This window comes from Dermacentor variabilis, chromosome 3 (genome assembly GCF_050947875.1).
Source record: "Dermacentor variabilis isolate Ectoservices chromosome 3, ASM5094787v1, whole genome shotgun sequence".
Lineage (NCBI taxonomy): Eukaryota > Metazoa > Arthropoda > Arachnida > Ixodida > Ixodidae > Dermacentor > Dermacentor variabilis.
Genome location: NC_134570.1, coordinates 71,310,309 through 71,323,348, shown reverse-complemented (window position 1 = coordinate 71,323,348; position 13,040 = coordinate 71,310,309). Strand labels below are relative to the sequence as shown.

Genomic DNA, 13,040 nt, shown 5'->3' with positions numbered 1-13,040 from the left:
TGCCAATGCACTATCGCGATACCATGCAGTCCAAAGCATACCTGCTGCGTCGGTTCTTGCGAGTGGAATCGGGACATATCTGCCACAGTCGAGCGCGAACTCTTCAGAGAATTAAAAAGAGAGAGAGAGAGAGAGAGAGAGTAGGCGGAATTGAGGACCATAAACAACTAGGCCCTAGCGCTGCATTGTTTTTGCAAATTTTTGAACTGTCTATATACGTGAAAATTGTTAGCGATCTAATTTCTTTCAGTCTCTTCAGCAGGGGTTCACGTAGCTCGCCGTGGGCTTCATACACGAAGGCACACGTCACGTGGATGATCGTGTAAAGCATATTAGAATCGCAACGCCAAGAAGGAGCACGAAACATGGCGCCGTGTTTTGCGGTCTTTCTCTGAGTTGCATGTGTGTTTAGCGCTGCGGTTCTAACGTGCACTCCAACGAACTAGCCAAAGTTCCGGTCTAATTGCTTAAAGCTGTAAGCAGCTACGAGGAACAAATTTGAACGCACAGGAGTGTATCGCGGACGGCATGCAAGGGCTTCGCGGGCAGCGTGTTTGAGGACTGCGTTGTCATATACCTTCGCTTGTGTAAATATGCGGTTTGTGATGGAAGGTAACTGAATGGTCAAGATTCTTTTATATAATAAAGGTAGTGGTGGAGGTGCGGATGCGAGGGAGGGAGAAGAAATTTAGCCAAACAGGTCGCTCCAAACTGTCGCACGATGGAGGCAAAGCGCCTGCATGGTATGAGTGGGTGCAAAAAATCACACGGAATCAAACGTCCGACTCACTCTTTATTTGCAGCGCGACCACAGGCATCTGTACAAAATATACAACACTGTAGAAAGCAGCAAGGGAATCGCAACGGGGCATGAAGCGCGGACATTCGATCGCGAGGACGGGGGACAAGGCACCCGCCTTCGCTCTTGTGACCACTAAAGTTGCCAGGCGCCCTTCCAAGTCCTTCGCCTTGTCCTGAGCTGTGGTTTCTCTGCCGTTGATGTCCGCCACTGTAGTCTTCTGCCATGATGTCGTGCACTGTTGCACACGGTGTTTCAAGACTACAGACCACCAGTCCATGCACTCACACTAGATGTCACGAGCGCTACATAGCCCCGAAGCTACCCTTCTTCCTTATTTTTTTTTTCTGTTACCGCGACTGTACATGAAGGGAGGGAGGGTAAGGGGAATCGGGGCGTAGATCTCAAATTTCCTCACACACGGTTGCGCATGCTGTCTTTCTCTTCATGCGTAGCTTGACCGCTTGCTCACTGCTCTAGCCCTTGTGTCCGTAGCCTCCGTAGCCGCCGAATCCGTATCCACCGTATCCACCGCCGTAGCCGCCGCCGTAACCTCCGCCGTACGAGACGCCGAGGTCGTAGTTGGCGAGGATGGGTCCTCCGTGGCTGACCTTGCTCACGTGGTGAAGGCTCTTGATGAGGAAGGAAGGACCGGGCAGGGACTTTCCGTAGCCGCCACCGTAGCCACCGCCGCCACCATAGCCGCCACCTCCGTAGCCGCCGTAGGAGACGACGCCAGCGAAGCAGACGCCGACGAGGGCGGCAAGGGCAACGGCAATCAGCTGCGAGGAAAGGCGACGTGTCAGTTGTCTGCTCCAAAAACACATATGTACGCAGAATAATCTTGCCTCTTTCACTCTTCGCGCTCATCCGTCTTGTGAGTGAAGGAATATCACAAGAGGAATGTGAAACTAAAAATAGAGAGTTAAACTGTGCGCCGCCCTTAAACTAGGCTACCCCTGGTTGTTCAACTGCCTTCCTAAACAACGCCAGAATGCGTAGATTGGCGCCTGGCTAAAATTCTTCTGCACGAGAATACCAAGATCACTCGAGCAAGGTATAGCAATTAAGTTCGGTGTCTTTCGAGCGTTCCATTCGAGGACGAAAGTTTCCAACGCTTCCAACATCATCAAATCAATCAGTAATCGTTTCTGCTTCTCAGAGAGCTAATAGCGCCATGCTCAGTCTGAATGTATCGTGGACTGCATAGTCCAATGCACCTGTGTAATTTATGTAGTCACGTCAAGCTTTTTACAATCTGAAGACTACTGACAACCATTCGAACCAGAAAATGTTGTGCAGCAAAGAAACGCACAGAACTTATAGTGTTAACTGGGCTGCCAAACTCCTATGCTTTAGAGCTGGTTCGAAATGTCATTTGAAACTCGAGTACAGTTCCCTTGACTTAGGTTAGGTTGGGATCATTTGCATCTTCGCCACGAGTCCATCGGCATCTCACGTATCTCTTTCACACTAAAGAGCCGAAAGAAAGCTCAGGCAGGGGAGGTTGTATGTATACGAGTGGCGCCCTGCCGAGTTACTATAGCAACTGTTGGCACAGGCCCCGTCGAAGTGACTGCGGTGTGCCGTTCGCTTACCGTGGTCCTCATGATGTCTTTTGGGTGCTGCGGAGCGGCTGGAGCTGAGTCGAGTGGGCTTACTCGAGAGGAGTGAAGCTGAGTTGTGATGTTTGGGCGTTCTCTGGGCACGCCTTTTATACCCGCTCGGGCGCTGGGATACCGGAAGGTTGGATGCACTTAATAATGAGCGCCGTGCTCGCCCGTCTCTCTCCCTTTTCCACTTCTCCCGAGAGTGGACTGAATTCTGCTCTAATTCCTGTCACTTCCTCTCGCTTTTATTTTTTTCTTATTATTGTTCTTCGCCTTTCTTTCTTTCATTCTTCCTCCAGATATGGACACTGACTGCGCGGCTCGTGGAATGGGAAGGTGATTGCCGAGGAAATGCAGCAATCAAGAGACCAGCATTAGCAGCAGCGGCGCAGCCCTTTCTCTCCCTTGCCGAAATAACGTGATAACGCAACTGGTTCCGTCCTTCCTGCGCGGCGTCCGCGAAAACTGCACTACAGATTTCGCCCCCGCCCAACCAAGACTACTTGTCTATTTGTCTATTTGTCTTTCAATATCTCTCTCTCTCTCTCTCCCTCTCTCTTGCAGTGCAGATTGCCTCGTTAAGAGACCGCACGCCGCGCCGACAGGCAGCGTCAAAAGGGGCCCCGGAAAGTGGGGACCGCTACTACTACGACAACTATTCGCGCTCCGTCCGGTCACAATGGGCGATCTCCGCAAACGCTTCGTCGGCGAGATGCAAAAGGGAGAGATGGAGAGAAAGAACGGGAAGAAAACAAGAAAAGAAGAATTAAATTTGCGTCTTTATCTACAAGCGGACAGAAAAACTGCGGGCAGCCGTCTCGCGCCAAAAAGCGCCCGCCCGCTCAGCCCCGGAGCGCGCGCCGTACTTTGACAAACTAGTTTACAAAGGGAGAGGGGGTAATAAGACGCGGGCGCGGAAGGCGCGGACGGATGGACGAGAGCGGAGCCTTGCGCATGCCAGCGCCGGGGAGCTGCGCTTCATTTTCCGTTTGCTTCCTTCTGTCACTTTCTTTCCTTTTTCTTTTCTTTATTTTTGTGTATTTTCGCCGTGGTGTCTCGCGTTGTCCGAGTCGAAAACGGGAGCCGCCGCGCCCAGTCTATTCCAGCGTCTCGCGCGCGGCCGCCCGAAATGTCCGTCGGCGATCGAGATTACGTCGGTTTCTCCTCCGACACCGCGTCGTACGTTGCTCCATTTGGTCCGAGATATCGAGTGGCTCTTTTCGGAACCGCGCCGCTTGCCTTTGCCCGAGAGTATAAGTACCTCACGCCTCGCGCTTTCGCCGGCTCTTGCCTTTCGGGGAGGGCCGCCCGCGTTTTTGGAAGCCCTGGAAACGAGTTCGCCGGGAGCTCCGCGTTTGCCCGTGTGCGCACGGTGGCAAAGGAGAGCAGCGAACGCCGACAACTCGAGCCTGCACGCGGGAACCGCCGGAATGAGAGGTGTGAACACGACTTCTTTTTCCACGTTCGCGACGAGGTTCGGCACACTTCAGCTCGAAGTGTTGCAAGTTCGCAACGCTCGGCCTTAAAGCTATACGACAGCCATGTTGCAGAATTGAGAAGCGAAATAGGCTCTCTACAGCGTTCTTCAGTACATACAAGTTGAACGTCCGAGTAAGCAGCGACTTGGAAGACTCAGTTTACCTGGTCTACGATGTCTGCGAGCCGTACAAGCCACTGAAGAAGTGAACCGCCATGATGGTTCTTTTTTTTTTCTCTCTCTCTCCTCAGCCACGGAGCCTTCCTGACCTCCAGACGTCCTCGTGAATCTTCCATAAGTCGCTTTCACAAGGGCTCAATGTGACCTGGAATAGACTTGGATAATGCCGCAGCATCCCAGCCAAGACGTCTTCGTGTGGTGACCATTGTGATAACGTCACGTGATGTGCTCGGCCGGGTGCCCACTTTGTGAATGGGCATTGTGGAAGTTTACGAAAATCCGTATCTCGTTCCCACTTGCGTGAGTATGTAAAAGAATATGCTAGTAACGGGCCGGAAAGATGGGGAGAGGGGGAAGGGGGGGAGGCACATGCTTTCTAGCTATCGGCATGGCTACCTATAGCTGCACTGTGGAAAGTAAAGGATATGAATCTGGGTTGTTGAATGAGGTGGCAGAAAAGTGGGACTGAGAAGTGGATGTCCTCGCTTGAGTAACCTATACTACTAAGAGGATTTGCCAGCTGCAAACTGAAACCTAATATTTCATTTTGCCTGAAGTCACCCAGGTACCATCTCTAGCAAAATGTCAGATGTACATGTTATTTTCTCAAAACGTTGATCTTTGACTGTAATTCGTGGTTGAACTTTTCAATATGCATTCGTAAGATATTATCATTGTTTTGGTTTTGTGTGCTGCCATGCATTCGTAAGATATTATATTTTGGTTTTGTATGCTGCCATGGGACGTTTTGCAACTATCATAATGCAGAAGAAGAATGTTCAAATGCACTGCATACAGATTACCAGTACAATGCCCAGACAAACTGCGGAACAGAATTAGACGACCAAATGAAAATTATGTATACGGAGGTGCGAGAACTAGTAGGTGCAACACGGATCATACGGCATTGTGCTTGAGGGCGCTTGGTGACGCCTTTTTGTAGCGAAACTGCCAACTAATCGACAGTTCGAAAGTCTGGTACAGCATCCTAACAGCAGCAGCAGTGAGGATGACGATCGTGATCCTGCAACGATATTCGATAAAAGAAACCGAGAAAAGAAAATTTAGGCCTGGAGCGGCACGTTATCGAGGAAACGAACACGTCATGAATATTAAAGGTGCACTCTGACTCCGGTAATGAGTAAAGACGACGACTCACGCGAAAAAAAAAAGAAAAGGTAATGGCCATGGAGGTCGACAGATCAGGAGAAGAGCTGTGCCTAATAAACTGGCAAGAAAACGCCGAGGAGGATCCGTGAACAAAGAGATCCGAGAAAGACTGGAAGAAGCACGCGGAAACACGGAGAACATAGTTCGAGCAAAGAGACTGCGTAAGGAAATGAGAAGGCTGTATAGTAATAATGCAAATGAAGATGGTGCAGGAAGGTATCACGACTTAATGACGCGAGCCGTACATTTACGGCCACATTGGCAGCGCGTTTGCGGCCTGCCTTTTCTTGGGTTTGTGCTTCACCTTCGTACGTTGCATGACAGGGCGCGAGTGGTGACGAGTGGCAGGTAAGTGAGTGAGTGAGTGAGTGAGTGAGTGAGTGAGTGAGTGAGTGAGTGAGTGAGTGAGTGAGTGAGTGAGTGAGTGAGTGAGTGAGTGAGTGAGTGAGTGAGTGAGTGAGTGGTCTGCGATTGAAAACGCGAAGTTTCTTGGACAGAGCGCACGTGAGATTACCTTTTTCATCGAGGAACACAATTCCTAAAGCACGGTATACATGTCGTCCAGTAGAGTCTCATCGTTCTCGGACTTTTCGCCAACTTTCTCCTGCGTCAACACCATTATTTTCCCATCGTTTTTACTGTTTCATTTCCCTTTAGTGAGCCTTTAATCGAAGGCCGACATGACAGGACTGCCACGTCCTCTCCCCCTGATCCCATGCGCTGACCTAACGGGTTAGCTGCCAGACACAGGTAACTTCACGGAATAACGAAGGGCGGCCCAAACGCGCCAACAAAGTGCACCCCATTGTTATTCCCGTCGTGCCGTACTGGCAAGTCGCGGGAGCAGTAACTACACCGCGTCCCTGCACCGTGTTCCTTGGGTGTATACTGCATAGAAGGACGCGCGAGCGAGTGAGAATGGCGGTGCCTGCCAACTAGTCCGCAACGAAGGGCGCCTCGCACGGTCCGGTGCCCGAATTGCTTCGACCGAATAAAGCCGCGAACAGAGGCCTGCATTTTCGCTCCCGAATGCAAAAAAAAAAAAAAAAAGCGAGGCAATTTAGGTATACTCGTGCTCTGGCACAGCGACAGCGGCAACCGTTTCCGAGCTTCGGCGTTCGTTACGCTCTCAATCTGAAGCGCTTCAAAGGGGCTGACCTTTTCGAGGAGACCGCACTACAAAGCGTTACTGAGTCAAGTTGTAATTTGGCAGTTAAACTAGTCCTCCTAAACTGTATTTTAATCCACTTGGAATGTTCATTGAATATGCCGTAGTAGCGTTTAGCGTCACAAAGCAACATGCGGCTACGTAAGAGACCCCCGGATTGGAATGGAGGACTCCGGATTACGATCGAGCGCCTGGTGTTCTTTAGCGCGGAGTTCCTTCAAAGGGCACGATCGTTTTTGCCTTTCATTCGCATCGAAAGACGGCCGCCGTGGCCGGGAGACGAACCCGCGACCGTTATACTAGAGGGTCGAATATTATTTATTAAATTATTACAGTAGAATGCGCGTAAATGGAAATCGCTTAAACGAATTTGTCCCTGAAATGGAACAACAGTCCCCAAATTGCTTGGTATTGTATTTCGCTAACGCAAAAACAAGCTTTCGTTAATCTGAACCAAAATTTTCGCAAGACGCAGTAAACGGAACCATAGGAACAGAAGCAAGCTCTAAAGGATTTTTTTTTCAAGAAAGAGGCGGAACTTGCAGTACGTTTTTACAACACCTGCCTTCTATCCGCAAAATCATTCTTAAAAAGCGGTGGCAGAGACTGAAACAGGGGAAAATTCGATAGATTATAATGCACGGCATGTTGTCGAGACATAGGTTTCTTGGCATCTGCCATTCGCCCTATATACTACCGGAGTAACGACCCCCGAAATATCGGACGCCTTATCGCGCGCCGTTCGATAATACCCACTCCCCCTTGCAGGATCGCGTGTTAGGCGGCCACCGACTTGAGATGTAAGAGTGATGTTTGTTGTTTCGATACGTCGCCGCGGCGACTCCTCAAGACCGAAAGTATAGCGAAGCCTGGTCCATCCAGTAACCGTCTACCACGCCAAAACCACGGGACTAAGTAGCTGCTAAATTAACTTTTTTTGTGCTTAGCATATCTAACAGTGTTAAGAGAATGCGTGACGTGTAGGTGCTGCACGTGTGCACATTGTTCTCTGTAAACTGAACGCTCGCTAATCGGAGCATATTCATCCGCTCCCGAGAAGTTCCGAGTAACGAGATTCTACCTAACTAAATAAATTCTGGATATTTGCGTGCTAAGGCCGCGATCGGATTGTGAGGCACACCGTATAAGGAGGACTCCGGGTTAACTTTGACCACTCGGGATATTTAAGTATGGACGGAATGTCCAATAGTTGGACATTCAGTCTCGTTGGATGTTTCGTCTCACCGGTCATGTGACCCGCTGGTTATTCCATCTCGTTGGACATTCAGTGTGTGAATGTTTCATGTGCACGTAAATCTAAGCACTTCAGCGTTTTAGCATTTATCCCCCATCGAAGTGTGGCTGTCGCTTCTGGGATCGAACCCGCCACTTCGAGCTCATGTAGCGTTGAAGTGCTTTCATTGCTCTGTGATGCACTTTTGATGGTCATAGGCCTAACACCTGCAAGTGAAAAAGGTCGCTTCCCACCTTGTCGTAAATCCGTACAGTAATATTGCAGACCAGTAGCCTACAACAACGCAACTCAACTCAACTCAACTCAACAGATTGGTTCTCTGGTTCCTCTCCGAGCCGACCATTTAGCCCGTCTCTCTCTTGAGAACTATATAAGACGAACCTTTGTGCAGCCACAAAGTCCCTACAATATACGGTAAGTTCCTGGAGAACACACTAAGAGTGTTTGAGCATGAAAAAAATACCGAAATGCAACGATTGAACCCCCTTTGTGTGTGTGTGTGTTTTCGTGTGCGCTCGTGTGATTGCAAGAATTATATTCTTGTGCACTAAGTACACAACACCAACATTTCGTTTTTATTAGACGGCTTACACATGTGACGTATCGCACAATACTTTCACTTGCTGGCTCTAAAATTTGGATTAGTGTATGCTGCGAATGTGAAATATTTGGGAGATATTGTGCATTCATTAAAGAAATACCTCTTGAAGAATTAGAAGGCGCCTCATCATGTTATGAAATTATTCCGCACATAGCTTTCCCACTACGTCACAATCTCCTCTGCTGTCCCTGTCGTTTACCTCCGCACCTCCGTTGTCATCTGTTGGTCACGGTTCAGTTGTCAGTCGTACGAGCTAAGAGGAGGAGGAGGAAATAAAGAGAGAAGACAGGGATGCTAACCAGAAATGCGTCTGGTTGGCTACCCTACTCTGGGGGAAGGGAAAGAGGGAATGGAAATATGAGATAGACAGAGGTAGGGGAGGGGGAGGAATGCCGTGGTGAGCTCGAGCACGCACGCGGGGGGCCTGAGCAAGTCAAAGGTCTTCAGATAGGCCAGTCACCCTCAAGAAAGACATAAGTACCTTTACAGCTTTGTTGGCCGACGAGCGACGGGGACGGTCTTCGAGTATCACCTGCCCGGACAATGGCCGATCGTCCAGTCGTCGCAATGCGATAAATAGTGTTTGTCTTTCGACTGTTACAGTATGGTCAGCAGCAATTTTCTCTTTTCGTATAGTCTAAATTAGTTCAACAAACAACCACTCACTACTACTACTACTACTACTACTACTACTACTACTACTACTACTACTACTACTATTCATCAGGAAAAAAAAATTGGTCATCAGTTTTCACTGCAGGCACGCTCTTATACAGCAATGCCTAACTTAGTCATTGAGTTTCGCTCTCTTTCTACTGCTGCAAATACCGACGTCTGGCATACATGTACGTTATTGTAATGGCATGAGCCGTCCCGGCTATAACTGCAAATCTGTCTCGTCTGTTGTGGTGAATAAGGCCCCTCAACGATGCACCCGTTCTTTGTTAGTGCAGGCATAAAGGAAGTACAGCGGCGTACACGCGCACAAAGAGAACACGGTGCAAGCACTCACATTTGCGTGTTCTTTTCCATCGTCAACATCTTTTCTATTGTACTTCTCAGTCGGGCCACGCATAATTAGGTGAGCGCTCTTCAAAACGCGTTAAATGACTTACATTTTCGCGTTTACAGGGATATTTAATTAAAGGACACTTCCTTGGATGCCACTATTATAAGTCGTTTTATCTGAGGAGATTCACTCACGTTTCAAGGTTAGAAAACATCGGGTAATTAAGTTTAGTTTTCTTTGTGCGTGAATGAGGTTCAAGCTTGCAGTATCAATAAAATTTAAACGCTTCCTTCCTGCTATCAAATGTCATTATTTAATCCTCTGCCATGGTACACCTTGCAACACCTGAGTGTCGAGATAAGAAATAAGTTCGCGTGATGAATTACTTCCCATCTGTGTTCTCTTTCATCTATTCCTGCGCCAACTCCTTGGCTTCAATACGAAGGGAAACCTGTGTTTCTTGTTCTAACTAATTGTAAAGAAGATTTTGCGACTATACCGTCCCTTCATGATCGCTCAAATTTTGCAAGAATTGCAAATGTTCCTTTGTCTTTTGGTTCGCATTGTTCCATAAAGCGCTCCATACGTTTTCTTGCCTCGCTCGCCCGAAAAGAAAGAAAAAAAAAGTAAGAGGGAAAGAAAAAAAGTAACCCGTCGTATACGTACGTTATATACGTACCTTACCACGTAGGAGTAACAATACTTTAGGCGAACACTTTGAAATAATTTTTTAATATTGCCTGTGGCTGCAAATGGCACAATTCTAGTCCTTGAGCTGGTCTACTCAAAGAGATAGACATTACTTGCACAAAAAATTGAATGCCTAATCAATTAATAAACAAAAATTCAGTAATTGCGTTTTTAACCAATGTCATTATGTCACATATTGAATTTCACATATCCTAGCGGGGGAGATGGCAAGGCATATCCACTTGAAAGTAATTGTGCGGATGACACCATTTACGAGATATGTGCCGCCAAACTTGCGGTAAAGATGCACTGTCGTTCCACTTTCTTAACAAAACGTTGTTTTATTCATTGAAGCGCAAAATTAACTGGAACGCCATTGTACTTCTCCTCAACGCTCCGGAATCAATTTATCAAAACTCGTGCCATCCTGAGAATCCGTTCCAAGTGGATCCACCTTGCGAACTCCCCGGCTAGAATTTGTAAATTGCAATATGTAGTGCGAGGTAATTAGTGCAGTTTGTTAATTAGTCGAGTATGCGTTCAATTATTTTTGCGAGTAATATCCGCCTCTTAGAGTTGACCAGCTCATCGACTAGAATTGTGCTATATGCCACAGGCAATCTTTAAAAATATTTAAACAAAGGAATTCTTAATGCGGTATGCTGAATGGATGTCCGAATATTTATTCTTAATATTTAATAACTAATTAACATGTCGTCTCCCAAGCGAATGGTAAATGGCTAAGGTAATCCCAATTCACAAAGGAGGTAACAAAACTGACGTTTCCAATTTCCGTCCTATTTCACTAAAAAAGTACAATATGTAAGTTGCTCGAGCATATCATCCTTAAACACATTACTATTTACGTGGAAGAAAAACACCTTCTATCACCAATCCAGCCTGGTTTTTGCAAAGGTATTTCTACAGTAACTCAATTGACCGAATTAATACACGAAGTGTCACAAGCCATTGACAACCAGGAACAGATAGATCTAATTCTACTTGACTTCTGCAAAGCATTTGATCAGGTATAGCATCAGAAAACTAACTACAAAAATTGAATCAATGTAAGGTAAATGACCAATTGGCGACTGGATCAGTGCTTACATAACAAACCGTGCACAGTTTGTCGAAATTAATTACCAAAAATCTGAAATAAACCAAGTTACATCAAGTGTACCTCAGGGTAGTGTCTTCGCTGCTATTTTATATATTATTTTTATTACTGATGTACCCGCGTCTATCAAGACTAACATTAGGCTTTTTGCCGACGGTTTCATAGTATATAAAGAAATTAATTGTCCCAATGGCCACCTAACCCTCTAAAACGATCTAAAATCTGTATAGCAACGGTGCATGGTGTGACAAATAACATTAAATATAGGTAAATCAGCTTTAATTAGAATAACCAGGAAAAATATTACATCAAACTTTTCTTGCACACTCGGGAACACCCAACTTCCCCAGTTAAAAAAACACAAGTATCTTGGACTAACCATATCAGATGACCTGAGGTGGGAGGCATACACAAATCATGTAAGGTCATCTGCAATACAACAGCTATTTTTCCTGAAAAGGCGTCTCTATTGACCACCGCACCCAACAAAGCTTCTTGCCTCTGACACATTTGTTAGACAAGTACTCGATTACGCTAATGTCGTTTATTTCCCATTCACAAGTAACTTCATTAATGTACTATAGAGAGCGTGCAAAGAAAAGCAGTAAGGTTTATTTTCAACAAATACCACATATCTGGCTCCCCCTCCGAACTAATGGATAAAGGTGGAATACTAACCCTCCATAACCGTGCCAAAATTGGACGCCAGAAAATGATGTTTCAATTTTTTCACAATGCGCTTCGTATCAATAGCACTAAATACCTATCTCACTCAGAAACTAGACGCTCACGTCATAAACACCTCCAATTTCTTCAGGAATACCGATTCAAAACTAACTGCCTTAAGTTTTCCTTTTTTTTCCACAGGCGATAAGGGAATGTAATAGACTGCCTACATAAGGCTACTTGCAATAATGAAGATAATTTCTTGTCACTACTCGAAAATTACCTACGTGTTTCCCAAATACAAACTACTCGTAAAGCTCTAATCTTAACGTTTGCTTTATAGAAAGACGTTGATTAAATCCTGTACGATCTATTCATTCACTACGTGCGTACTCTAATGAACTTTTGATTATTCTTTATCATAGCGCGCACTTTGTAACTCCTGTATTAATGCTTCATTCATTATTCATGTAATGCCATATGCGCTAGTTAAATGATTGTGCGCGCAACAAAACCCTTTTGTAATTGCTCCAAAGTATTATTTGTTACATGGTCAACCATTTTAAACGTATGTAATATGATTATTATATGTATGCCCTTCCTGCTAAAATCCCCGTTGGGATTGACAGTATGTCCGAAATAAAAAGTGTTCGCTAAAACACCCGGTATATTGCAGAGACGTGGTCTGGCATCACTGCCTTTCGGCAACTATATACTCGATTTTATTCATGGCAGGCAACGCTACACGAACGCTACGCTTCACTCACTGCTGGCATTTGCGAGCAAAAATATAGTGCGACGTGCGTCACAGATGAAAGAAAGGTCTAGTTAGGCGCCACGTAAGATGCGATGCAACATTAGGTCTCGTACTTGTATGTCGGAAGACATGACGTAGAATTATTGCGTGCAAGGCGTCTCAGATCTGAACCTGCTTACCACCGAACGAGCGGAGTGTCACGTTTCTCCGACCAGCAGCCGCAGCACACCAGTGGCGCTCGCGACGAAAAATAAAGCGTCGCACACTGGACGAATACTATCCACAAATGCCCACAAACAGTGCATAATTTGACCTAAGCTTATGTCCACAAGTTGTAGTTGTAATGTATGAAGCCTATTCCATAGAAAGCGTCGCAGATTAAAAAGAAAAAAAAAATACAAGTGCGTTGCGAAACGCGCGGAGTGAGACCTTTATCACCGCACTGCTTGCTTTTAGCTTCCGCAGCGTGGCCCCTTACACATGAAATGATATATAACAGAGAGAAAGAGCGAAATACGCGATAAAGAAATAGCAGGGAGGA

At 46.4% G+C, this 13,040-nt stretch overlaps 1 protein-coding gene across 11 annotated transcripts in view; it reads right to left on the bottom strand.

Annotated features, from left to right (window-relative positions):
* Nucleotides 1-780: 780 nt before the first annotated feature.
* Nucleotides 781-13,040, bottom strand: part of LOC142575860 (uncharacterized) — a 66,082-nt gene continuing 53,822 nt past the window's right edge. For 6 of the 11 annotated variants that reach the window (XR_012826723.1, XR_012826724.1, XM_075685568.1 and 3 more), the window contains one exon: nt 1,456-1,581. Coding sequence is in view for 4 of the 11 variants with exons in the window: in XM_075685576.1 (XP_075541691.1) it covers nt 1,276-1,581 (306 nt within the window). In the remaining 7 variants the exon portion in view is untranslated. Of the gene's footprint in view, nt 1,582-13,040 lie in introns of all 11 variants that reach the window. The other 5 variants (XM_075685576.1, XM_075685578.1, XM_075685577.1 and 2 more) reach the window with 3 other exon arrangements.